Below are 27,423 nucleotides of genomic sequence, written 5' to 3'. Positions count from 1 at the left end.
TTTACCTAATTATGTCTAATTGTCTATTTCAAGTCTATTTGATGTATATGCTTCATACAGTTGAATTGCAGTTAAATTTGAGTTGAATACGACGATGACATATACACCGTGTTTTTTTGTTTTCCGTTAAAGTCGACACGCAGTTAGGTTCATTTTCGAGTGTCAACACAAACCTGATAGGGTTTCATGGCACTCTGGTGTATGAACAAATTTAAGATTTTTAATATAGAATAAATAAATATAAAAAAAAACATCAGGAACCACCCTGTATATCGCTTTTTGTTTTAAATTCGAAAAAAAAATTTTTTTTTCGTTTTCATACATAATAATAGTTATTTGTTTTACAAGGGGGCAAAGTAGTTGTTTAACCGCACGTGCCAATATTGATACCTGAGCAAGCGAAAGATTCCAATATTGAATCGCGAGCGTAGCGAGTGGTTCAAAAAGTGGAATCTTGAGCGTTGCGAGGGTATCAAGGCACGAAGGTTAAACAAACTTTGCCACCGAGTGAAACACAAAAATTTTCACCACACCAACACGAACAAAATACCGACTATAAAACATCAAAATAAATCAAATCCGTCAATTTATTCAGTACCTATTTATGATTCAAAATCATCATTTATAGGTAAAATCTAGCAGCCAGATCAAGACATCGAGTTAAAATTTGTATGAAATTACTTTGCCCCCTTGTGGATAAAATGCAATTTTGCTATCTGTTTTCGAACAGCAAAGTAAGCCTTTACCAGTTGGTGTGGTGAAAATGAATTTATTAGTGTGAGAGACCCTTAAGAATAACATTCAAGTTAGTGTCCAGTGATTGACGGCACATGTCAAAACAAATAACGTTAGGAATTGGTAAAGGCTGTCACACACATGTTCAGTAATTGTCTTTAGTTTTTTTAATAACTCGATAAGTTTCTAAGAGAAATTAATTGTATTTGATCTAAAGAACCTTGTATTAAAGTTAACGTAATTGAATAAAAACAGGGTGTATATATTATGAAAATACCGCGTTTAATCAATATTTCGATAGTGAAAATATAAATTAAACCCATAATCATAATCGTATCTAGTTGTTGGTATGACACCTTGCCTGTGCGTTTCTAGGGGTGAGAAACAAACCAAAACGGATTCATTGATTTACTTAATTGCAGTTTTCTGTAGGTTTTTAAAATTTATGTAAAAAAAACTGTTGAATAGAAATACATTCTAGTGTCTATTTTTAGGGTTCCGTACCAAAAAGGTACAAGAAACCCTTATGGCGCGACTCTGTCCGTATGTCTGTCTGTCACATCACATTCCTAAATATCTCGAGAACTACTTACATTATCGATGTGAAATTTGGCATAGTTATGAACATTATTAACCTCTACAAATTGAAAGTATTATTTTTATTCATTTATTAATATGAATTGTAGAAAATGGCCAAATGAGAAGGGGGAAAACTGTAAATGTCAAGTTACTAGGTCAAGTGTGGTATCGTTAAAAAAAAACTCAAATTGTACTTATCAAAACTATTTTAGGTTCCGCACCTCAAAAAGGAAAAACGGAACCCTTATAGGATCACTCGTGTATCTGTCTGTCCGTTGTCACAGCCAATTTTCTCCGAAACTACCGAACCGATTAACTTGAAATTTGGCACACATATGTAAACCTGTGACCCAAAGACGGACATGTAATGTAAATTAAGAAAATTCAATTATAGGGGCCACTTTTGGGGGGTAAAAGTAAAAATTAAAAATAAAAGTTTCTAGAACTATTGTGTAAATTGTGTTACATATCAAATGAAAGAGCTTTTTATTAAGTATTTCAAAAATATTTTTTTAATAATTTTGAGTAAAGTAATTTTCAAGTAATTTAAGAATAGTAAAATAAAATAGGCAAAAAATGACCATTCCCTCCCCCCCTATCTCCGAAACTACTAAGTGTAAAATTTTCAAAAAAATACACGAGATAGTTTTCAATCTATAGATTACAGGCAGGCAATTATGGTCGCGCGATAAATGATAAAGATAAAGATAAGATAAAAAGATAAAAATCATTTATTGTATAAACCATTCTACATATGGCCGTCCCTATCGCACTTACTAATAGTGCGATAGGGACGGCCTGATATTCTATCGTCTATCGCGCGACCATGCTACCCGTGCAGGAAAACCTATTAGAAATCTACATTCGGACTTAAAAGAAAAAAACTCAAATTGCGAATTTCACTCACTGCCGCTGCAACGAGTTACTCTTGAAATTGTGTGAGCGCGTTTGAATATTACATATAAACTCATTTCTGTTTCGTTTTGTTCAAAATATCGATAATTCGCAAAAATGACTTAAGTTCCTAGTAAAAAGGAGGCGCTTAAGCCCTTCTTGTAGTGTACGGAACCCTTGCAATGCGAGTACAACTCGCACTTGGCCGGGTTTTTATAATTTGTTTTTAGTGGAAAAAAAAAAGAATTATGAAGGAAAAGGTAAAAGAAATACGTAATTTTACGTAAATATTTTCTTTCAAATAAAGTACAAAACAACATTAAAATTATCCCTGAAAAACCAACATACTATACAGGTAGCGCAAATTACTTTGCGATTTCACCGAGAGATGGCGCTATACCTATACTTCTAGCACCTATACGATAGTACTCTTTATTATACTGTGCTTAGAAAGTCAAGTCTTTAACTCTTTAGAGTTACTTATATGAGAAACATGAGATTATTTTAACTATTGAACGTTTGTACGGATACGGAACCCTCGGTGGGCGAGTCCGAATCGCATTTGGCCGGTTTTTAGGGTTCCGTACCAAAAAGGTACAAAAGGAACCCTTATGGTGCGACTCTGTCCGTCTGTCATATTTCTAAATATCTCGAGAACTACTTATGCTATGAACTTGAAATTTTGAATAGTTATGAACATTGTTAACCTCTACAAAATTAAAGGATTATTTTTTTTATAACTATACAAAATGGCCAATATGAAAGGGGGGCAAATTGTAAATGTCAAGTAACTAGGTCAAGTGGGGTATCGTTAGAAATAGCTCGAATTGTACATATCAAAACTATTTTTTATAATTTTTTTGTTGTGAAAAAAAAAGAGTTATGAAGGAAAATGTAAAAAAAACCGCCACCCCCCCCCCCCCCCTTATCTCCGAAGTTTACCAACGAAAATTTATGATTTTTTTACAAAACATGGATATAATGATATAATATTACAGGAAAAATAAAATTGTATGTGAACCTAGAAAACTTTTTTTTTATTGACAAAAAACCTTTCAAATTTACATTTTCAATTTAACCACCCTTGGTGCCACCACTTCACTTGATTACATTACAAGTAATCTGACACCCAGTAGTGGATTACAAAGTAAAATCAAGTAATCGTGTAATCAGGAATCGATTACGATTTGCCCATCTCTGCTTGGTGATGTTTATTGTGCCTGTGATTTCTACAAAATTACAATGAAATTACGTGCTTTCAAATAAAGAAAAAATGGTAAAAATTGGTTCACGCAATAAATAATTATTCCATAAAAATCATTTTCCATACTAGCTCGCGCGCATTAGTTTACTCAATTTGCCGATAGATGTCGTTGTACGTTGAATGCTCATTTCCTACATCGCGTTTTTCCTGATATAATGAGGTCGGTACAGGAGCTTCCTAGCGACAAGTCGTAAGTCGTAAACTATTGAAGTCGAATAGTCTTGATTTTATTTGGACGTTGTAGAACAATAAAATTATATATTAAAATATTACTTGTTATGTTGAAAATTGAGTCTTGAGGATTTAGTCAAGTCTGTAGAGTTCTATGAATAACATTTTGATAATAAACTTTAAAGTTTGTACGGAACCCTCGGTGAGCGAGTCCGACACGCACTTGACCGCGTTTTTTTTTTTAATTTGTCCTAGTTACTGAATAGTGATCAATATGTTCAATAATAATGTTTTAAGATTTATAGTTTCCCTATTAATGATCAATGTGTTGTGCCACTCTTTTGAGTCCTAAAACTGGCATGGTTTATGGTCCCAACGCGGATTAATGAAAGGAAATCTACAAATTTTGAAACCCTGATCTAAGGGACATGTCTCGGTTCTAGAGTATATGTATAGTACATTTCGTTGAATCCCATGTCTGGGTAGAACTGGGTGGGTAGGTACTCCTCGCCGGCGCGGTCGGCTGGTCGCGCTGCACGCTGCCGTTGTGCCGCTGCCGATGACGTTCGCCACTCACTCACCTCACTTCACTCGTTTGACTCAGTTCAGTACTTCAGTATCAATTCGAAGTAGTATCGGGGTGGACGCACGAGCGTTGCGTCCGTGTAACTCCACACTGCCGCATCCCATAAAGTTTTTTGTTTGTTTCTTCACAAGATATTGTGTAATTGAAGACTTCCGTGGTCACGTTGTGAGTGTGTAGTTCACGGATTTACAACTGTCCTGTCGATCCCGCAACTGGTGAGTTGATACATGCTTATTTGTTATTGTTTATTCAAAATAACATAAGAACTTTACATGTAAAGTATTGAATCCTGCATTAAGTGCAAGTATAAAGTTATAAACTTAACTACTAAGTAACACGATTTATTTTCAATTTCATTAATATTCAGGCTTTTGTACATAATTGTAAAGATTTTCTTGAACGACCTACAGTCAATAGCGGAAGCCTAACTAGTTCTATAGATTTAGATTTTTTTTTTGTTTAGGTATCTACCTACATCTTCAACAGCTGATTTTAAAGTAATTAGTAATTCATTTCACTATGCGACTTTATTATTATTATTTTTTAATTATACTTTTGTTTACATAATTATACATATAAGAAACTAAGACTAAACTTAAACTTTATTATTTAGTATATTACTCGTAGTCATTATTATTTTACCCCATATGATAGGTACAATGTACATACCTAGCTCGCCGTCGCTCATTTGGGATCATCCACATATTACGTCACACCAAATTTCAGGTTTTTGGACCCCTCCCCCCCCTATGTCACGCTTTTTTGTATCCCTTTAACAGGGCTTGTCACATTTAGTATGACCCCCCCCCCCCCCCTTACACTGTGACGTAATATATGGATTCATTACGCATTCGATAATGTTCGACTGACAAATGTGTCAATAAATATAATATGCATACCTAATATGACAATAATTATGAAAGTTAAAGGGTTAAAACTATCCAACTATTTGCGAATTCAACTGTACGAGGATGAAAATGTTGGACCGGGGCCGATTTTTTAATCTCGAGCACACGATTTCATCACGACCACTAGAAACTGGGAATCTTGTGGTAATGACCACTCGTTTTCGTTTCTATGAGTAGAAATTGAATGACTAGTACTAGCCAGCCAAATAGTGTTTCTAAGTGTGGACGAAAATTATTACATAAAATATACGAAATCGACCGGTTGAGATAAAAAAATCGGCCCCCTGGTTTTGTATCAATTGCTCCGAGCAATTTCTTCTAGCGAATGAAGAACTATCTGAGGTACTCTCTGGATGCGTAGCCGAATGGCACAAACGCTCACGAATCGAAACGCTAGTAGATATCTATCCCTATCGCTCTTGCGTATTGGCGCGACAGAGCCGGACTACGTTTCGTTTTCGTTTGGCGTCGGAGAAATGCCATTCGGCTACGGGGCCAGGGTGCGTAGCCGAATGGCACAAACGCTCACGAAACGAAACGCTAATAGATATCTATCCCTATCGCTCTTGCGTATTGGCGCGACAGAGCCGGACTACGTTTCGTTTTCGTTTGGCGTCGGAGAAATGCCATTCGGCTACGGGGCCAGGTCTCTGAGTTAGAGAAACAAGTGGTAGAACATTTAAGAACCTACTTTAAGCGTGTATAAAGATTAAGATATGAGAAGGCTGAGACTTTAAGAGTTTGGAGAATTTTGGTGTTGCACAGGTTGCACACTTAAGGAAAAATACATGTTTACCTACTCATTTGTTGACTTGCATATTACCTACAGTTATACATGTGACACAGTTGCATGAGATCATTTTAAGCGTCAAGTAGTAAAGTTGAATATCATTCTGGGTACTGCCACTATTATCAGAGCAAACAAGAATTGTCTGTTGCAATTTGAGTGACAGGTGTATAATAGCACGACGCGAATGACGTAAGAAGCGCGGTACTCTTTCTGTATAGGAGGTATAGCAATTAACTAACTAACATTGTGCAAAATGAGAAATATTCATCCCCTTGGCCATATAATTTATTATTGTCCTTACTTCTCACACTACTACATAAAAAAAAATCGAGGAGCCATCGAAGCGCTCAAGATATAAGCTTCTTTTGACTCGGAATGTCCCACAAAAATCGTCCCAAAAAACTCTGAATTACAAAAAAAACGCTTAATTAAATATTTATTTGTTTCACAAGGGGGCAAAGTGGTTGTTTAACCGCACGTGCCAATATTGATACGCGAGCAAGCGAAAGATTCCAATATTGAACCGCGAGCGTAGCGAGTTGTTCAAAAAGTGGAATCTTGAGCGTTGCGAGGGTTTCAAGGCACGTAGGTTAAACAAACTTTGCCACTGAGTAAAAATCAAAATTGTTCAGTACACCAACACGAACAAAATACTGACTATAAAACATCAAACTAAAACAAATCCAGCAATCTATTCAATATTTATGATTCAAAATAATGATTTATAGGTAAATTCTACCCAGCATAAATCATCAAGGCATCAAGTTAAAATACCTATGTATGAAATTACTTTGCACTCTTGTGGATAAAATGCAATTTTGCTATCCGTTTTCGAATAGCAATATGGATCATTACCAGTTGGTGTGGTGAAAACGTATTTTTCTACACGGGAACATTGCGTTCAAACAGTGATAGTAAACAGGGTCATTGTGCTAGTTTTCGTCCAGCTTTAGTACTCGTCGGAATTCGAGTATAAACGACCTACCTCGCTGGCACAAATCTGACGTAAAAATTGTATTTCGCAAGTAGCTAATTAAAATTAAGATATTAATTGCTACTCCGACAAGTGGACAAAAACTAACGCTGGGACGGAAATTAAATAGCACAATAACCCTACTACGGATAGAGAAAAACCGGTCCTTCCTGTGCTGCTTAACAATTGGACATTGCAAAACTTGAGGTAGGGGGCTTATTCAGGTAAAATTGCGACACTTTTCCTCAACTTCCGTTGCCGGAAATAGTTTCTATTAAGTAGATTGGATTCGATTACAGTGCATAATGACGGCTTAGCTTTGTCGTTAGACTTAGTTTTTATACGGTCATAAATTTAGTCATAGTTGCTTATGAGGGATGAATTTATAAGAAAGAAGACTATAAGGGCGCGTCCATTAATTACGTGAATATTTTTTGAGGATTGTGATTTTGATGACATTTTGAGAGATTTGACCTTGTACATGCCTAGCGTATAACAAAAATAAACCTAGAATCGTCCTGACATCTACATAATATGTAGTAGGTAATGTCAGAAGAATCCAAATTTTATCTTTTATCATTCGTAATCGCAACAAAACAAGATGCGTAGCCAACCTGCCAATCATTTACACTCCATAGCGAACGTAATGCAACTCTCGCACTAATACGGAAGACTCGGAAGAGTGACTCAAAGTTTTTCGTTGTCATGGCGCAAGTTGCTGCGATTTTGGCTACGAACCCAGATCTTTTAGAGCTCAGTCGGCTTAGCATAATAGCCCATAGATAAAACTTCATACAATTAAATAATAAATAAATAAAATTTGTTTATTTCTGAGAAAATACAAGGATACAATTATACTGGCCTCCACCCTAAGCAAATGCCTGTCCCGTGGAGGTGTATTGAAAGAACATTGTTTTATTATCCTGTATCGCCGGAATCCTCCGGAATGTATCCGCTTCTGTTATCAAACGCAGGAGATGTATGACAGTGATGATTGACGTGTTATTTCTAGATTACACTACATGCATGATACCTACTGATAAAGGTAAGAGTCCCCGATCTGTCATGATAACACACATCTCCCTACTGATAATGTATAGAGAGATCTGATAGGAAAGTTCGTCTTTGTTGTATTGGTGCTTGATAACTTGATACCCCGGAGAACGCAATAAACGGCTGCTACAGTAGTTTTAGTGTGTATCAAAAAAGGTTCATCCGATGCCTAACTCTTTAAAAAGGTACGTACCGCAAGCTGTAAAATTTTGAAAACAATGTCGGAGAAAAATATGTATACCAAAATGCATTTTGGCAAAAAAAAAATTTGGTCAAATAGTGGCCGCCGAACTTAACTTTGATCAACGTTGAAATAAATGTCGTTTTAATTAACTAGGTACTATTATTAACTAGTAATTAAGTAACCTGTGTCTACTCGTTGTGTTTAGCAATGAACTAGTACCCACGCAGGTTAATTTGTAGTTTAATCAATGAACGCATTACCCACTGAAAGGTTAACTTAGGATGTTGCCGTCAGAAATGATTCAAATGATTCCATAAATGGCATGGCGCAGCGGGGGCCCGCTCAACAGATTTACTTGCCGACTCATGATTTAAAACTTATAAATTTAGACAGTATTATACATAGTATGTAGGTATTATTACATTTGATCATATTTACCTTTTTATTACTTTATATGATGTACATTTTTTAACAGTTGATTTCTAGTTTATTATGAAATACGTTCAAATAATAAGCCATAAGAGATCGTCCGTATGATCGACAAATTTTAATAATACATTATGTACTTACAGTTTCAACGCCTAGCGCCTTTAGTTTTAACTACAAAAATTAGTATGAAAAAAACAAAGTACCTACAGCAGAGATTATCACCATAAGCCAATTACGACTAGTACTAGTAGGTACTCAAGGTAGGTATGCAAAGAAAACATTAAGTGATTATTTCTAATTTTTAGAGTTATGTCACCCAAGGTATAAATATGATGGTATTATTACTTATTAACTGCCTACTCTACTAGTTTGTTTAACCTTCTTTTGACATTGAGCTAGAATTTTCTTATCGCATCCTAAAGTATTTATTCATACCGCGAGATAAAAAAAAATCATTTAGTTCGACGAACAGGTATTTAAAATGTCACTAACTAAACAGTAATTTTCGTTTACGAACCAAACCAAAATGATATCAGATTTTCTAGTAAACATGTTAATACTTTTCTGTATTCATATTCATGATTTTGAGTTTTACCTATCGATCGATATTAAAAACGTAAAACAATAACCAGACTGCGTGAAACAATAAATTCAGAGAAATTAATAGCTGTAAAGAAAGCAAAATAGCCAGTGTTCAAATAGAAAATTGTATTATACGAGTACCTATTGTGTAACATGATCGGTACTCACGTAATGTATGTAGGTACCCCTAAATTTAAAACAATATAAGTTTCATGGGGAACATATCGAATTTATACAGTTGGGATCTATTAACAAGTGTATTGTCCCACATTTGAATATGTCTTGTTTTATGCGAAGTTCTGAACATCATGATGGTGAAATTAAACACGTTGCTTCATGAAGCCTGCAACTTTTCCGTCGCTCAATGAAACATCCACCATGACAAAATAATACGTAGGTACTTAAACCTACCTATACCAAAAGAGCGCCAGAAGCTCAAAAGTGTATAAAAATGTGGAGAGATTCGTTTTTTACTAAAAGTCTAAAACGGCATCAAGATTTTAATGTAATGGCCGCGAGAACACATGAACGATAAGAAAGTGTTTTTTATGACGAGATAGTAGTTAAAAACACGCTAGTTGCTTTGTTTAGAATGGATGTTGGATCGTTTGTTCATCGTGTTTAAGGAACCCGTGCACTAGCTATGTTGTGCACTTGTACAAATTCCATTGACCCAAGCCCTGACGCCGTTCTTACAACGTGTGGATGAGTGGGGAGATAACTTCAACTGTATACGTACCTAATGGTTATAATTTTTATTGTACCCAGGAAAACAAGCGATCCGTTACCCGTATTATTATGATCAATAAAAATGAAGTACCTATCTTCCACTGCCATGATAGATGTATTAGTGACCCTGTCTGCTAAGCCGCGGTCCTAGGTTCGAATCCCGGTGATGAGATACAGATATATTTTGTCCCTGTAATGGATGTTTTCTATGTAGACATATATGTATTTGTATGTATATTACATATAATATATATGTACAATATCGTTGTCAGAGTTCCCACAACACAAGCCTTCTTGAGCTTACCGTGGGACTGTCAATCTGTGTCTTTTATAATATTCATTTATTTATTCTGCCGAATATCCATAGCTAGTATCCAAAGTCGGCCTATTTCATTAAATCTAAATTCATATACCTACTTAGGTAATTACCTAAGAAAATGTAATATTTAGATTTGGTGCCTACGATAGCAATTATAAAGAAAATTTATTTACCTAATATTTTTTCTATAAACGAAACAAACCTGAATTTCCAATACTCTGACGTGGCGCATAATTGCTTACTAAAACCGACAGCGAATCTTTTTATCGTTAGTGAGAAACGCAATTAGAGATAAAGTAGAAAAGATGAGAAAATCTCGTTCCATTTGCCGGCGCATTCGTCCATGATCACATAACTGAAACCAAATGGAGCATGGACTGAGATTGATGTCTGGCCTGGCTCAAATGTGTACAAATCTTACAGATTATTTTCCTCGTGATCTGCCGAACAGCCGAGCCGGTAGTAAAAACGATAACTACGGCAATACGATGTAGGTATATGTATCTATTAGTTACTCTAGGTATGTATTTATAATAATTTTAAAAGGTACAACTTATACTTACAAAGATTGCCTATTCGATAACCGTACTTACGTAATTCACTGAATCTCTTAGTAAATTATTACCATTTACCACAAACGCCGAGGTATCATGAATAGTCAGTAAATGACATCGTGATCGTAGCTTGAAGTAAATGCTGTTTGGTTTCACTTCACCCAGACCAATACTTTCCAATCAATTAGTTGTACGGCCGCACTACTCGTAGGTACATAGGAGAATTCAACTTCACAAGATTACTGGCTTCTCTCGTAATAACATTTCACTTATATTATTTGGTTTTAAGGCTTTTAAGACTGTTTACGTCTGTTGCATCAGCAGATATTGCAAACCTAGAGTCGATAACTTAGGTACCTACCTAGTCACCTATTTACTAAAGTTTCGATTCGGGTATTTACTTTTTTTGGGACAATTTACATAAATCGACCTATCCATATAGGGACGATATAAGTATTTAAAGAATAAAGTGACCACTATTTGACTTGACCTGAACACGAATATTTTAAGTCTTGATCAGGAATATTGAGCAAATGGCCATTGTCAAGAGGGCGCTGTTTATCTCGTGTATACCTACTTACTTTAGTTTTTCGTGGTTGGTAAAAATATTATGGCAAATGCAAGATCATTAATAGATGTGCATATAACGAGGTAGATGCGAGAGGGAAACAATAAAGATGCGATATCTGCACCGACAAGGTTGTCCGTGTCTTCTGTTTACGAAATACCTACTATCTCGCTAACTCATTGTCAGTCGTTTATTCAAACATTGTTTTAACCGGAATCCGGAAGTAGTTGTTATTTTCACACATATGAGATAGAAATCAGAATAATAGGCAAAGCTCATCTTGACAGCAAATAGATAACAAAAGATGTTAAGGCTGTATGTTTTGAAATGTCATGCATTTTAAGCGAGTTCACATTTCAAATTTTGATCATGATATACCTACCTACCAGCGACATGAGGAGTCGCTCGCTGTTATTAAATACATTTTTAAATATTTACAACGAACTGTACTCCGCATAACTTACAATTACATTAACCTAGATTCTCAGTTTGTGGTTAGCATAATCGCGTCCTAATAGCGTTCGCCTGATAAATGGCACTTTTATTTGTTCAAGTTCAAATAGAGTAAGTACCTAGTGGGTCTTCGTGCCGCGCAGGCTCCACTGACCTCGTTCGAGGCATTAGCGTCTCCAGCGGCCATCCGTCAACTGCGCCGGTACAGTTATAGAGTAACCGCATGGCTATCAGGAACCTGATACCGTACTCGCGTCCTACAACATACCTTTTATTTAAATCATCTGATGAATGATGTCATTCATTCAATAGTCATATTCATTCATTCATCCAAAATTGACCATAAACGACGACCAACGTCCTGTTGATAAAAGCTTCGGTATACTCGTACTTAAGATAGTTTTGATAAATCTTTCCCGCGCTACCAGTGCTAGTCTCGTGACAAACAGCTCAGTAGATTGCAATCTCGACTGAACTTGCTTTTTAGGGTTCCGTAGCCAAAATGGCAAAAACGGAACCCTTATAGTTTCGTCATGTCCGTCTGTCCGTCTGTCCGTCTGTCCGTCTGTCACAGCCGATTTACTCGGAAACTATAAGTACTACAGTGATGAAATTTGATGGGAATATGTGTTGTATGAACCGCTACAAAATTATGACACTAAATAGTAAAAAAAAAATTGGGGGTGGGGCCCCCATACATGTAACTGAGGGATGAAAATTTTTTTTTCGATGTACATACCCGTGTGGGGTATCAATGGAAAGGTCTTTTAAAATGATATAAAGTTTTCTAAAAACATTTTTCTTAAAGTGAACGGTTTTGAGATATCAGCTCTCAAAGTCGTAAAAAGTATGTCCCCCCCCCCCCTCTATTTTTATAACTACGGGGTATAAAATTCTAAAAAAAATAGAGGTGATGCATGCTAATTAACTCTTTCAACGATTTTTGGTTTGATCAAAGTATCTCTTATAGTTTTTGAGATAGGTTGATTTAACTGTAATTTTTGACATAATAAGTTTATTATATTTGCTGCTACGGAACCCTTTGTGCGCGAGCCCGACTCGCACTTGGCCGGTTTTTCACATTAGGAGTGCATTGCTAATTTAATTATAGCGACCTCATAATTGGAGTCAATTGTCAGCTGTTGGTGCGCGCTCTAGATCATACGTATTTAGACCAGCCAGTACAATACTAGCGACCAAACCACGAAAATATAGAGGTAAATGAATGACCGTGTGTTGTGTGTTAGTGGTACGGCGATGTCGCTAGTGATGCGCGTGATCCGATGTCGACAGCTATGCGGTCATTAGAGCAATTGGCAGGTGATTAGGGACATAAAAGGTACCTGTACAATTGCACGTTTGTTCGGCTCGTGATTTACTTTGAGCGAAATAAAAAAAGGACATCAATCTTTAAGTAACACACTTGCACAACCCAATTGTGATGTACATAAATATTAGTACAAGTTCTCCAAGTCGATCCGATACAGGTTTAATACTGGGATGACTTATGTTTGCCGCGCGGAGTACCTACCTACTTCAATAGCGTCAACAAAACAACTGTAACTTTAATTTACCTCCTGCGGGCCGAATTTTGAGTCTCACGCGTTCGAATTCAGAAAATTGCCACTGAAAATAATAAGCAAGTCACCGTTTTCAACCGGTATTTTGGTGACAAAATCCCGTATGCGAGATTCAAAAATCGCCCTCCTGGCTAGGCGAGCTGTATTGAGAAGTAGAACATACATATGTTTACCTAAATATTTCACGTAATGTTGCCTTACGTACGAATGGTATGAACTAATTTACATGACGATTGACGGTAACACAAAAGCCGGACAGTGCGGAAGTTGTTTGTAATAACGAATAATTGGCGAACGGCCGACTGCACCCATTTAACTTTGCATTTAATACTTTCCCCTAAAGTAGATGTTATTCTTGATTTCATAATGAGTCGGAGACAATGCAACTGGGGCCGCGGGGTGGGGGAGAATAGTGAAAGTAAGTAGCTCTCCGAGCTTTGGATTTATGTTACCCAAATATTGAGATTATTTCAGACCTGATATCGGATATCTTTTTCATGAATAAGGAACCTCGTACGCTGAATGGTACTATTTTAATACTAAACAAAAAATACAATCTACCCATTTGAAAAGGAATTCTGTCACGTCTACAATATTTAATTGCCAGTCGACGTACTCTCGGACAATCGTTAGTTTTTGGGAGCTTTTATCAGATGCCTACGAGGCCGTTCCTTGTGAGAGTCGTAAGGCCAATAGTAACTGACTACCTTCTTGCGGTCGCAGACCCACCCTTTGCTTATCAGGACTGACTAAATCATTGGAAGGTTAGATTTTTATTGGTATTTTTATCTAAAGAATAAGTACTTAATTGTTTATTTAAGAGGATGAATTCATACTGAGATTCTGAAATAATTTGTATCTCGCATGATTTGCAATTTAAGACAATATTGTGTAAATAGCTACGTGTACATGTGTGGGAATAGTGCCCGCAGCATGCAGCCGCGTCCCTGAGCAGCGCAGGCCACAGACCAACCCCTATAGACATCTATTACAAGACGACTCGCGGTGGCCAGCCTTCCTAGTATTTGCACTGATATAAGCGCGGGCGCTCGCCGTGCCCGATCAGTATCGACCAAGTAACAGACCCGAAAGCAGCGCGTGTTTTTCGCACAAAAAAATTGGAAAAGGGTATTTTGATGCCTTAAAGATGTCCACCTGTAGTGTGAAATGGTGTGGAAAGGTAACAAGAAGCTCAAATTTAAAAACAGACGGCATTACATTCCACAAATAAGTCATATTTATAATTTATTCAGAGCCGGCATAGGTCAACTTACATTGGCCACTTACGCGTCAGTAGAGGGACAGTCATACTTCTGTCCCTTTTCATCTGGCGCGACTGCCCGCCGTCCTTGAAACGGCCAATCACAGCGCGCTTAACACATTCCCCGCCCGCTCCTCGCACCCCAAACACTGGTGACTCGTATCGCGAACCAAATATACAAGACTGCCACTCTATAGGAGGTTCTCTGTGGCGCAGGCGCACGCAATGAAGCCAGTCCATCTGACCGCCACATTGTCAGATTATTGTCAGCTGGCATTGTGCTGCGGACGTGACAATTAAAACTAAAATCTCTACACAGCACCTCGCGTTTAAATGAAACTCGAAACCATGTTATTGTAGTTATTAAACGTGCGACCTTAAAACGAAACTTGTTAACCCGCCTATTCGACTTATAAAAATTGCAACAGAAGATCGGGTTGGTGATAAATGTGATAATACTGATAGTGCTTCAATAGGTTTTGTCACAAAACTCAGTTTTAGTTGCGTAATCGTCGCAGGAACTTGCGAAAACATGGTAAAATTACGACATTTTGTACTTAGGTATATTGTTATGGATGTCAATGCGGCGATAAGTTGATTCAGACAGGAAATCAACCCATTCAGTCAATAGATAGACCTTGGAATTCATTTAGTAATTTGCTTTTTCATTAGTTATAGCTGCATTCTAATTTAATTTTATATTATATAATATGAGAACCGCGACAATACTTGTATTGAAGCAGACAAGCTGGCATGAAATTCAGACGATCTGAAATGAAAAGTGTTTAGTTAGCATAGTTAGTATAATTTTAATGTACGACCAGGGGGCCGATTTATGAATCTTGGCCATTCGATTTCATGAAATTCGTTCAATAATATCTCCACTACTAGCGATTTCAATTCTACTAACAGAATCGAAAACGAGTGGTCATTACCACTAGTTTTAAAATTACTAGCCGTCCTTTTTCAAAAATAGCGTTTACGGCGTTTTCCACAGACTTTAGAACGGCGAATTCGGGCGTTCGAAATTCAACAATCGATCCTCAGGATCAATAATCATAATCGTCCTCTTTGCGTTATCGGGATAACTGCACACAAAAAACTTCATTACCTATAACTTTGCATTACCTATACCAACATCTGTGGTATTAGGTTCGACCACGGTTCGACACAAAAGTGTCGAGCTGACTCGATTGCATATTTGCTGCAATATGAAATTAAACTCGATGTTAACGCAATCGGTCGGCGTTGAGACTGATCGAGAGCAGCTGCCCTTGGGTCGAGAGGAAGATAAAAATAAAAATAGGGACAGCAATGGGCACTTGGGCCGGCGGAGCTTTCACGCGACTCGAGCCGCGCGCTCGCGTGGCGCTGCGCCGGCACATCCGCCGGTGTCCTGCCTCCTGCTATGCGATTAGCGATTCATTCATCACTTTTACTACCTATTTCGGTTTTGATAAAGCTTCATGCGAATGTTTTACCATTTAAAATTGTGTAAAATTGCTACCCTCATTGAATGTCACATCACATGCTTGCCCGCAACTAGATTAAACCACCATTATTTAGACACATTATTTTTCTCGTAATTGCATTTATACGCCCGACTTGCTAGTAAAGTAATTAGTTGGATAATTAAGTAAATACAATGAAATATAAACTTAACATTACTTATAGTATTTTCTAAACACAAAATTATAACAATATTTTGTGACGAGATTATGTTAACATAGGTACCCATAGAAACCCAAATAACGGATAGGGTAGGTAACAACGACGTTTAAAAACCGGCCAAGAGCGTGTCGGGCCACGCTCAGTGTAGGGTTCCGTAGTTTTCCGTATTTTTCTCAAAAATTACTGAACCTATCAAGTTCAAAACAATTTTCCTAGAAAGTCTTTATAAAGTTCTACTTTTGTGATTTTTTTCATATTTTTTAAACTTATGGTTCAAAAGTTAGAGGGGGGGAACGCACTTTTTTTTCTTTTAGGAGCGATTATTTCCGAAAATATTAATATTATCAAAAAACGATCTTAGTAAACCCTTATTCATTTTTAAATACCTATACAACAATATATCACACGTTGGAGTTGGAATGAAAAAAAATATCAGCCCCCACTTTACATGTAGGGGGGGTACCCTAATAAAACATTTTTTTCCATTTTTTATTTTTGCACTTTGTTGGCGTGATTGATATACATATTGGTACCAAATTTCAGATTTCTAGTGCTAACGGTTACTGAGATTATCCGCGGACGGACGGACGGACGGACGGACGGACAGACAGACATGGCGAAACTATAAGGGTTCCTAGTTGACTACGGAACCCTAAAAACAGTAGGTACTTATACGCGATCGAAATTCTCATTCAGTTGAACATAATTATTTCCCAATTGGTGCACTGCGCCCGTTTATTATTTGTATTCACTTATTTTTATTTACAAGTAGATACCAAGGTCGTGGAGGTTGTTCACAATGATAGTGCCGTGTCAATAACAACAGATAAGAAAGAAAAACCACAGTCACATAGAGGGAAAGCTGATAACCTTGTGTGTGGTGGAATAGGTAATTAGAAAAAGTCTCAAGTTAACCTGCAGGACCGACGCTCGGCCTTCGACGATGTCGATAAATGTTCGACTTGTGAAATCTTATATGGAAGGTTGCCTGACCGATCCATATTTAATAGGTGATTATAAGGTTGGTGTGTGTGCGTTACTTTTAGTTCGAATTCATTAATGTAGGTTACTTCAATGAAACATTGTAGTTTGCAAATATACTTATTAAAAATACTAGTTGTGAACATATATCGAGAACGGTAATTAATGAAATAGGTAGGTAGGTACAGTCACCGGCATAAATATGTGATGATTTCGATACCTTGTCACATTAACATCTTCTTTGAAATGTCATACGAAATCGTCAAACGATTAAAAGCGACAAGGTACAGAAATCATCACTTATATATACCGGTGACTGCACTTATACTTAGCTACCTTCATGAGTATCATGTCAATTAATGCCCAACAATTTACTGCAGTAAATAGGTAACTTTACTGGTCTTAGGTATGATACTTAATGCCAGTACCTAATGTAACTATTAGCTAACGAACGACTTGATTTAACTTTTAATTAATTACCGCATTGCTTTTCTGTTTAATTAGTTTTAAAAATTGCTATACTTAACTTTTTCATACTTATTTCATACGTAGGTTAACCATTTGAAAGAACCACCCAATACTCATAATTACTCACTATGTTGTGTGTTGACTGTGTAGGCATTTCACGACGATAGATATAAAAAATTATATCTGATGCCAATGAAACATATCCGAAGCGCTAACGGAGGTGAGTAGCGGTGTTCCCGGTCCACTGCCTCACAGCTCTAATACTCAACAATTATACGACTCATACACCTACTTATGTAACACGCTACAACCAGCAGCAGAATTTGCGCCAATATATCAAAACACAACTTAAGTGTTAAGTGTTAACCCTTTTCCAGGTCTGACCAATCTTAAGGTTTAATCTACAAATTCTACAATCAACCCATTAATCCGATAACTTGTTAGGAACAAATTACATTAAGATAATGTTAATGTAGGCTATCGCTGACATTATTAAGTTTGTGTAGACACCTCAACTTTACTAATACTTATAGCATAAGTCAACATAAGGTATAACATAACATACTCGCACCTATGTAGGTATTTAGTATTTATACGCTCCGTATAGGTACACGATTGCCACCGCACCGGCAATTCACGTCGAAGGCGTTCCATATGAACGGCCGTGACCACAAAAAAAAGCCGTACTTATATGGTGAGTAGACACTTCGTTTCCTCTCATATTTTACATCAATATAAGTACTAAATTACCCAAGAGAGTAGATAATTAAGGCTAGGTAAACCATTGCCACCACCAACTAATAGTTAAATATGATTAAAGTCGGTCATAAGTAACATAGAATATATATTAACATATATAGAATAAGACCTCTGTTATTAATTATTATTCTCAAGTTATGATAATAAAAACAAGGGAAGAAACAGACAATCAGATTTTTTTATCGCGTGGTAGTGGTACGTACCTACTCCGTCCTGTATGGTTTAGATTATTAGCTTTTATTTGTGGTTAAAGTGACTCAGTCATTTCAAGATATATTTTTTTATTATTTTATTTATAACAAAGTACATATTCCTATATTTGCGAGTAACGCCTTGCTAATACTAACCAAACCTATTACACAGTCGTATCGCTGTCAAATTTTGATTTGATTGCTCAATAAATCGCTGAGATGACATCCCGATGACGCCACATCGGTCACTGGCTTTAGTGAAAGTCGCCAAATCGAAGCCATAGAGGCATCAATCTGCAACACTTTCGTCGCGGCAAATCAATTGTCATTCTGAGTCCGGCACTCGGTGCGATTTCCCTCTGTAGGGGAGCCTGTCACTTTGCAGTAGTACAAATAACTTCTATGAGTTTGTCTTACTTGTGAAAACGTTGTTTTTTTTTAAGTCCGCTAATTTCAAGGATGATGCGTTCTCAGGACCTAATTTTAAAGATAATCAATTAGGTATTTTTATCAATATTCTCATATGTCCAAAAAACATTGAAAGTGTTTCATTAAAAAAGCACTTAGCGAATCCCGCTTGCAGGTGATGAATGCTAGTTATACTTAATAACGCAAACCTATTTGAAGGATATTGTTATATTGTGTAATAAGTAAGTAATATATCTTAAAGAAATATTATGTTATTTTTAGTTTCATAACAACACAAGGTGTATATATTCCAGCCTATAGGCACATCTCGGACACTGGCCATCAAATATATGAAAGAGGCGCGTTCCTAATGGCCCCTGTACACACATGGCCAACGGTTCCACCAGCCCTTTGTGAAACCCCTTGGCCAAGATAAGAGCCGCTGTTTACACATTGGCGAACCAATCACTTGGCATTGGCTCTTCATGAAAGATGGACGTGGAATGAAAAAATCTAGGAAATTCTTGGTCATAGACGTTGTCAGAAAAAAAATATTAAAAAATAATAACCCCGTAGTAAAATTAAATTATTTGCAATATTAACAATTTTTTGAATATTCTGATAAGAACATTTATCTTTTTTAGGAAATACATTAAACATTTGCAAGGTTATTTTATTTCCTAAAATCTACACTATTATTGGCATAGATAAACTTATTATTTTCGTAAATATATCACTACTGTCCTCTCTGACGGCTGACGACCAACTGAATGAAGCGCCAACGTGTAAACGCAGTTGGCCATTGGCGCCAAGATCCTTTGATGTGTGGACAAAAAACCGACACGAATCGGTTGGCCGGCAAGCGCAAGCGCCAACTGCCAACTTACGGCCAAGTAGCCCTCTACACACATGGCCAAGGGGGTTGGTGGAACTGTTGGCCATGTGTGTACAGCGGCCATAACACACATTCTTAAGCTCGTATAGTTGTACTAATATATATTCTGTGGTATAGGTAAACGCGTACCATGCTTGTATGAGTGAGATATGACAGGTCGACTGTTCGCGTTTTTGACAAGCTGTAACTGTGAGGTAACCGAGAGGGGGTGGGCGGCACCTTCAGCTGGGAAGCGGGAGTGGCCATACTGTACGATAAGTACTCTTTATTATACTGTGCTATAGGTTAGAAGAACCAACACAAAAACGAATTGTCAGACTCAGACAGCTCTGTCTTAAAATATAAGCGAAAAACAAGCTGTAATGCTGTAATAGTATGTGCAACAAGGGAGGTAAGGGGGATTTTGTCAACGAGAGTTATAAGACACGTTACCTCCTGAGTTACACACAATATTTTTCATCACATTTGAGAGGAAAACACAGAGAAAAAAAATCATAAGGCAAAATCTTCAATGAATGGCGGTGTTGTCACAATTCCCTGCCAAATTGCAAATTATAACGATTTATCTACGTGAAATTTACAAAATAAATGTAAAACACACTGAAATAATTGTAAAACATAAATAAAATGCATTTTTCATACCGTATAATATTTTTTTATAGCTTAGTATATCTAGTATTTGGTTACTGGAAAACCCCCCTGAAGTATTTGCATAACTCCCACTCCCCTATTTTGTTTTCGTGGTCTGCTTATCCATTACAATGCCATTGCCCATCGCATTAGTGTGCCCTACACTTGCCTCGTTCTTGCCGGATTTAAACGCCTAAATAGCTATTAGCTATAGCGTATAATTAATACGTTTAATAGTTATTTGTTATACAAGGGGGCAAAGTTGTATTTTAACGCCGAGTGTGGAATTGAAAAACGAGCAAGTGAAAGGACTCTATAGTTGAACCACGAGCGAAGCGAGTGGTTCGAGAATAGAATCCTGAACTTGCGAGTTTTTTAACACACGAGAAGTAAAATACATTTGCACCCGAGTATAACACAAAACTTTTCCCCTCACTATAGCGAGGAAATTACAACGCAAAAAAACCGGCCAAGAGCGTGTCGGGCCACGCTCAGTGTAGGGTTCCGTAGTTTTCCGTATTTTTCTCAAAAACTACTGAACCTATCAAGTTCAAAACAATTTTCCTAGAAAGTCTTTATAAAGTTCTACATTTGTGATGTTTTTCATATTTTTTAAACATATGGTTCAAAAGTTAGAGGGGGGGTCGCACTTTTTTTTCTTTTAGGAGCGATTATTTCCGAAAATATTAATATATCAAAAAACGATCTTAGTAAACCATTATTCATTTTTAAATACCTATCCAAAAATATATCACACGTTGGGGTTAGAATGAAAAAAAATATCAGCCCCCACTTTACATGTAGGGGGGGTACCCTAATAAAACATTTTTTTCCATTTTTTATTTTTGCACTTTGTTGGCGTGATTGATACATATTGGTACCAAATTTCAGCTTTCTAGTGCTAACGGTTACTGAGATTATCCGCGGACGGACGGACAGACAGACAGACATGACGAAACTATAAGGGTTTCTAGTTGACTACGGAACCCTAAAAATGCGTTTATCACTGCTTCCAGTATTTCCACAGGTGGTAAATCATCTTTATTACTAGATTCACCTACTTTTATCAATTTTAAAGCAGTTAATTTGACTTTATTCAAGGTCAAATTACTTTACCCACTAGTGGATAAAATGCGTTTTTACCCGCTGGTATTAAAGGACAAAACACGTGTTTCCGAGCTAGTGGGGGGAAAAAACTCACACCTACTTTAACTGTATAGGTACCTGCGCTATCCCCACAGTGACATTTTCAACTTACAAGAAATCACCTAGAATAGACAGATGATCGGTATGATAATATCGTTATCGTCACTTCCTAACAGCTTAAGTAAATTTGAAGAATTAGCAGAGCATGAAGGCATTGTTTGCATACAAGGCCGCAAGACGCATGCAAATCACCGCGGTCGAGTATGGGTGACGCTGACGCCCCGCCCCGCACCTATCCGAAACATCAGTGCACGTTACGTAAACGCACAGCTCAAATTTCTAATATTACTTCTATTATGAAATTAATATGCAAGGTTTCAATTACACGATACGACATCTTACATACTGACAACAGTGACAACACTACTACTATTTGTATTTGCAAATACGTTTAGACTTGCCTTCGTATTGATAGAATCTAAATTGTGTATTATTGATTTTCCCGGTGTTTACACTTATGTAAACAATTTTTGTTGTTGTAAACTAATAGATAATAATGTTGCAAATGATATATCACACGGTGTTTTTAACCGACTTCAAAAAAGGAGGAGGTTCTCAATTCGACTGAATGTTTTTTTTTTTTTTTTGTATGTATGTTACTCGATATCTCCGAGAATCGTGGACCGATTTTCAAAATTTTTTTTTTGATCGAACGGGTATAACCCCGAGATGGTCCCATTGGCACCAAGTCGGGGTCTGATGATGGGATCTTGGAGAAATCGAGGGAACTCTTCAAATGTTATAGGCACATGTAATGTTCTTAGTGTATTTTTCAAAGGTACACCCGTATTTACGCCTGATGGTAATAATTTTATGTGGCTGAGCTGATAATGGAAGGTCAACTCCTCAACGGTTAGGAGTTAAAGGATAATTCTTTCACTACTGTACATATATTCGGACTGATACATATAATATCACTAGGAACCACTAAAAATCAACAAATAAATTAACTTTTTAACAAAAAATAAAACCGCCTTCAAAAAAACCGTGTTACAAAACACGGAGAAACTTAAAAAGCCAAAAATAATAAACCTTCTAATTCAGATTTCTTATCGGATTGCAATAATCTAAACATCCAAATTATAAACAAATCAATTATTTTTGGAGTCGGGGCCAGCCTGCGTATGGTTGGGTGGGGCAAACAGGAAATAGCAAGGCGACGAACAGGTCTGGTACCGACTACAAAAATAATTGATTTGTTTATAATTTGGATGTTTAGATTATTGCAATCCGATAAGAAATCTGAATTCGAAGGTTTATTATTTTTGGCTTTTTAGTTTCTCCGTGTTTTGTAACACGCTTTTTTTGAAGGCGGTTTTATTTTTTGTTAAAAAGTTATGCTATTTGAGCTAATACGAGTAACAGTAACTAAACATGATTGCTGCTACTTGTGCCACTATTATACAGATATTACAGATAGATAGTAACGGAAACGTAGAGGGTGTCAAATCTATACTAATATTATAAATGGGAAAGTGTGTGTCTGTTTGTCCGTCTTTCACGGAAAAACGGAGCGACGAATTGACGTCGGAGATAGTTGAAGAGATGGAGAGTGACATACCTAGGCTACTTTTTGTCTCTTTCTAACGCGAGCGAAGCCGCGGGCAAAAAGCTAGTTGTCAATAAACGAGGTTAATGTTTATCATTTTGACGACCAGTCTGACCTAATGAAGTGACTCTGCCTGTCAACCCGATATTCTTGGGTTTGAATTCTAGTAAGGACGGGACGTACTGTTACATACCAGAAAGGTACAAAAGGAACCCTTATGGTGCGACTCAGTCCGTCTTTCTGTCTGTCACATCACATTACTAAATATCTCGAAAACTACGTGCTTTGAATTTTTTTTCAGTCTTGCGTGGGCGTTTTATATAAATCGAATTTATCGTTGTACTACCCACAAACAATTTTTGCATTGGTAGGAGTGTTTAATATCGAAATATGAAAACTGGAAAATTAAAGGAATTGGTTTTTAGGTGGGACTGGGGAAAATTTTCGTTTTGACGCAAAGAATATTTTCAGAATTTTTGGTTTTATGATCTTTAATTTTCTGTAAACATCTTAATTATTTTATAATATTATACTTTTATAACGATTTTATCTCTTGATTTATCTAACATTTAGACAGGTTGTTAAGGATGTCAGATAAGTACTTTTGGTGCGTTATTTCATTGAAACCAAGAAACTGACTGTACCCATTCCGTTGGAAAGGACCACTACTTACGGCCCAGCCACGACATTGGTCTAAGCGCGGCAGCGGCGAGCGGCAGTCATACGTGCGAATGAAAAGTCCCATCGCTGTGTCTCGCTTCAATGTATGGCCGCCGCTCGCCGCTGTCGCGCTAAGACCAATGTCGTGGCTGAGCCGTTAGACTACCTATCTATCTAGAAGGCGAGCGTTTTGTTTTAGTTGTACTACATCCGTAAATACTGTCCACGACCTACAAGATTAATGCTAAAAGAACATTCGATTTTCAATATGACCTACGCTAACGTATTTTCGCTAACAGGCTTAAAATACATCAATAAGTTGGTACCATTGACTAGTGGTGTGGCGTTGGCGTGGTTGGCTGCCTGCTGCCTGCGTCACAGTCGCCACCCGGCCCGCGACGGTTACATAATAACGGTTGCCTCGCGCCTTCGCGATTAATGCTATTATCAATTCCTTATCTTAGAGCGCTTTCAAAAAATCTGCTTGCTCGCATTTCGACGCCGGCGGCGCTGGCGTGCGCCTGTGTGCAGACGCACACTATAACCAGAAGCATAACGATTGTAGCCTGCGGTACAGACATAGCGTGCGATCCTCTTCGAACCAACCTTACGTGCGGCTAGAGCGAAAGGGATAGCATTCATGGTCGGTACCGCCACGCCGTCAGTGGCGTTGCGGACTAACCATTATTGATACTTGCGTAAAAACACCACCATATATATTACATATTTGCATACATGATTTCGTGCATAAATACTTGACCTTTTAGTTTAATTATTAAACTTATCACAGTTTTTTTTATTAAAACGTGTGTAGCCTTGGAAGAAATAAATTAAAAAACTTTTATAATATAATAAATTGTGTATATAATATTGTCTTCTGTCACCGCGATAGTTACTCATGAAATAAATTTATGGAATCAGATTATATCGCGTATAATGACTATAATCCGTTTTCTTAGTTTTATTTTATTTTGTATATGATATGTTTTCTAGGTTCTTTTCGGTGAAGGAAAACATCGTGAGGAAACCGGACTTATTCCAATAAGGTCTAGTTTACCCTTTGGGTTGAAAGGTCAGATGGCAGTCGCTTTCGTAAAAACTAGTGCCTACGCCAAATCTTGGGATTAGTTGTCAAAGTGGACCGCAGGCTCCCATGAGCCGTGGCAAATGCCGGGATAACGCAAGGAAGATGATGATGTTTTCTAGGTACATATACAGAGTGGGGCCTGTAACAAAGGCGAAGAATTGAAGTCTAGGCTATTCTCCTTAAGCCGTTTTCACACTATCCGATCCGATATCGGATGTCGGAAGCATTTCAATAGAAAAAATCCAAGATGGCGCCTGTAATGTATGGGATATCGGTCCGACATCCGATATCGGATCGGATAATGTGAAAACGCACTTATACTGATCAACATTTGTTCGGCGACTTTTAAAAATAACTTTAATTTTGATTTTTATCACCCTTGAAAGTTTTTTCTAAGAGGTAATGTATTGCGAATTCTGTTAAGTCTAAAGTGTGACAGACAACGTCAATGACAACAATAATGGCGTACATTGAAGCTAATATTTATTTTGTATGAAAAATTAAAAATTTAAAGACTTCATAATTTTTAAAAGTCACTGAATAAATGTTGATCAGTATAAGGAGAATAGCCTACAGTTCAATTCTTCGCCTTTGTTACAGGCCCCACTCTGTATATAATGGAACTAAGATCGGTTTTCTTTAATTTTAAGTAGTTTTTTTTTATATTTAAAATGTAAGAGTTTTGAATGATTCACGGTTATTTTCATTAGACTTATATTCACGGTCTATATCCCGGTCAATATAAGTTTAATATTTAAAATGTGTTTTTAGGGTTTCGTAGTCAACTAGGAACCCTTATAGTTTCGCCATGTCTGTCTGTCTGTCCCTCCGTCCGTCCGTCCGTCCGCGGATAATCTCAGTGACCGTTAGAACTAGAGAGCTGAAATTTGGTACCAATATGTATATCAGTCACGCCGACAAAGTGCAAAAATAAAAAGCGGAAAAAATGTTTTATTAGGGTACCCCCCTACACGTAAAGTAGGGAGTGATTTTTTTTTTCATTTCAACCCTAACGTATGATTTATTGTTGGATAGGTATTTAAAAATGAATTACTGAAATCGTTTTTTGATAATATTAATATTTTCGCGAATAATCGCTCCTAAAGAAAAAAAAGTGTCCCCCCCCCTCTAACTTTTTAACCATATATTAAAAAAATATTTAAAAATCACAAAAGTAGAACTTTATAAACTTTCTAGGAAAACTGTTTTGAACTTGATAGGTTCTATAGTTTTTGAAAAATATGGAAAACTACGGAAGAGCCGAGCGGCTATTTACCAACGCGGCTTTAAAAACCGGCCGAGAGCGTGTCGGGCCACGCTCAGTGTAGGCACTGAGCGTGACCCGACGCGCTCTCGGCCGGTTTTTAAATATTATGTTGTTTTAATTGCATGGAGCACAGGAAGGTCCACATCTATGTATTGGTTTTTTGTAAGGAAATACAACTCTACGCTACGCCTACCTGCTTTAGTTGACTGTTGACACACTGAGACAGTGGATGCGCAAGAGTATAAAAGAGTGATTACCATCTCTTGTCAAAGATCTTGTTGAGACGAATCAAACGAACCCAAACACGAAGTTGTTTCAAGACCTGGTCGTGGAATACTCTTGACTACCTTCCAGCTTCATCATCAGATCCTGGGTACCATCTCTTGTCAAAGATCTTGTTGGGACGAATCAAACGAGCCCAAACACAGAAGAATTTCAAGACCTGGTTATTGAATACTCTTGACTACCTTCCGGCTTCACCATCAGATCCTGGGTACCATCTCTTGTCAAAGATCTTGTTGAGACGAACCAAACGAGCCCAAACACGGAGTGGTTTCAAGACCTGGTTGATGAATTCTCTTGACTACCTTCCAGCTTCATCATCAGATCCTGGGTACCATCTCTTGTCAAAGATCTTGTTGAGACGAACCAAACGAGCCCAAACACGAAATGGTTTCAAGACCTGGTTGATGAGAACTCATGACTACCTTCCGGCTTCATCATCAGATCCTGGGTACCATCACCTCTTGTCAAAGATCTTGTTGAGGCAAATCAAACGAGCCCAAACACGAAATGGTTTCAAGACCTGGTTGATGAGAACTCATGACTACCTTCCGGCTTCATCATCAGATCCTGGGTACCATCACCTCTTGTCAAAGATCTTGTTGAGGCGAATCAAACGAGCCCAAACACGAAATGGTTTCAAGACCTGGTTGATGAGAACTCATGACTACCACCTGACTTCATCATCAGATCCTGAGTACCATCTATTGTCAAAGATTTTGTTGAGACGAGTCAGTAACCTCAAATGATATTCAAT

General features: G+C 37.3%; 1 protein-coding gene across 2 annotated transcripts in view; it reads left to right on the top strand.

Moving 5' to 3' along the window:
- Positions 1-4,189: 4,189 nt before the first annotated feature.
- LOC125241448 (nostrin) overlaps positions 4,190-27,423 on the top strand; it is a 50,977-nt gene continuing 27,743 nt past the window's right edge. The window contains exon 1 of one of the 2 annotated variants that reach the window (XM_048149945.1): positions 4,190-4,444. Coding sequence is in view for 1 of the 2 variants with exons in the window: in XM_048149944.1 (XP_048005901.1) it covers positions 8,119-8,138 (20 nt within the window). In the remaining variant the exon portion in view is untranslated. Of the gene's footprint in view, positions 4,445-8,036; positions 8,139-27,423 lie in introns of those variants that run through there. The other variant, XM_048149944.1, reaches the window with a different exon arrangement.

This window comes from Leguminivora glycinivorella, chromosome Z (genome assembly GCF_023078275.1).
Source record: "Leguminivora glycinivorella isolate SPB_JAAS2020 chromosome Z, LegGlyc_1.1, whole genome shotgun sequence".
Classification (NCBI taxonomy): Eukaryota; Metazoa; Arthropoda; class Insecta; order Lepidoptera; family Tortricidae; genus Leguminivora; species Leguminivora glycinivorella.
Note: the sequence above shows the minus strand (reverse complement) of the source record. Positions and strands in the feature narration are given on the sequence as shown.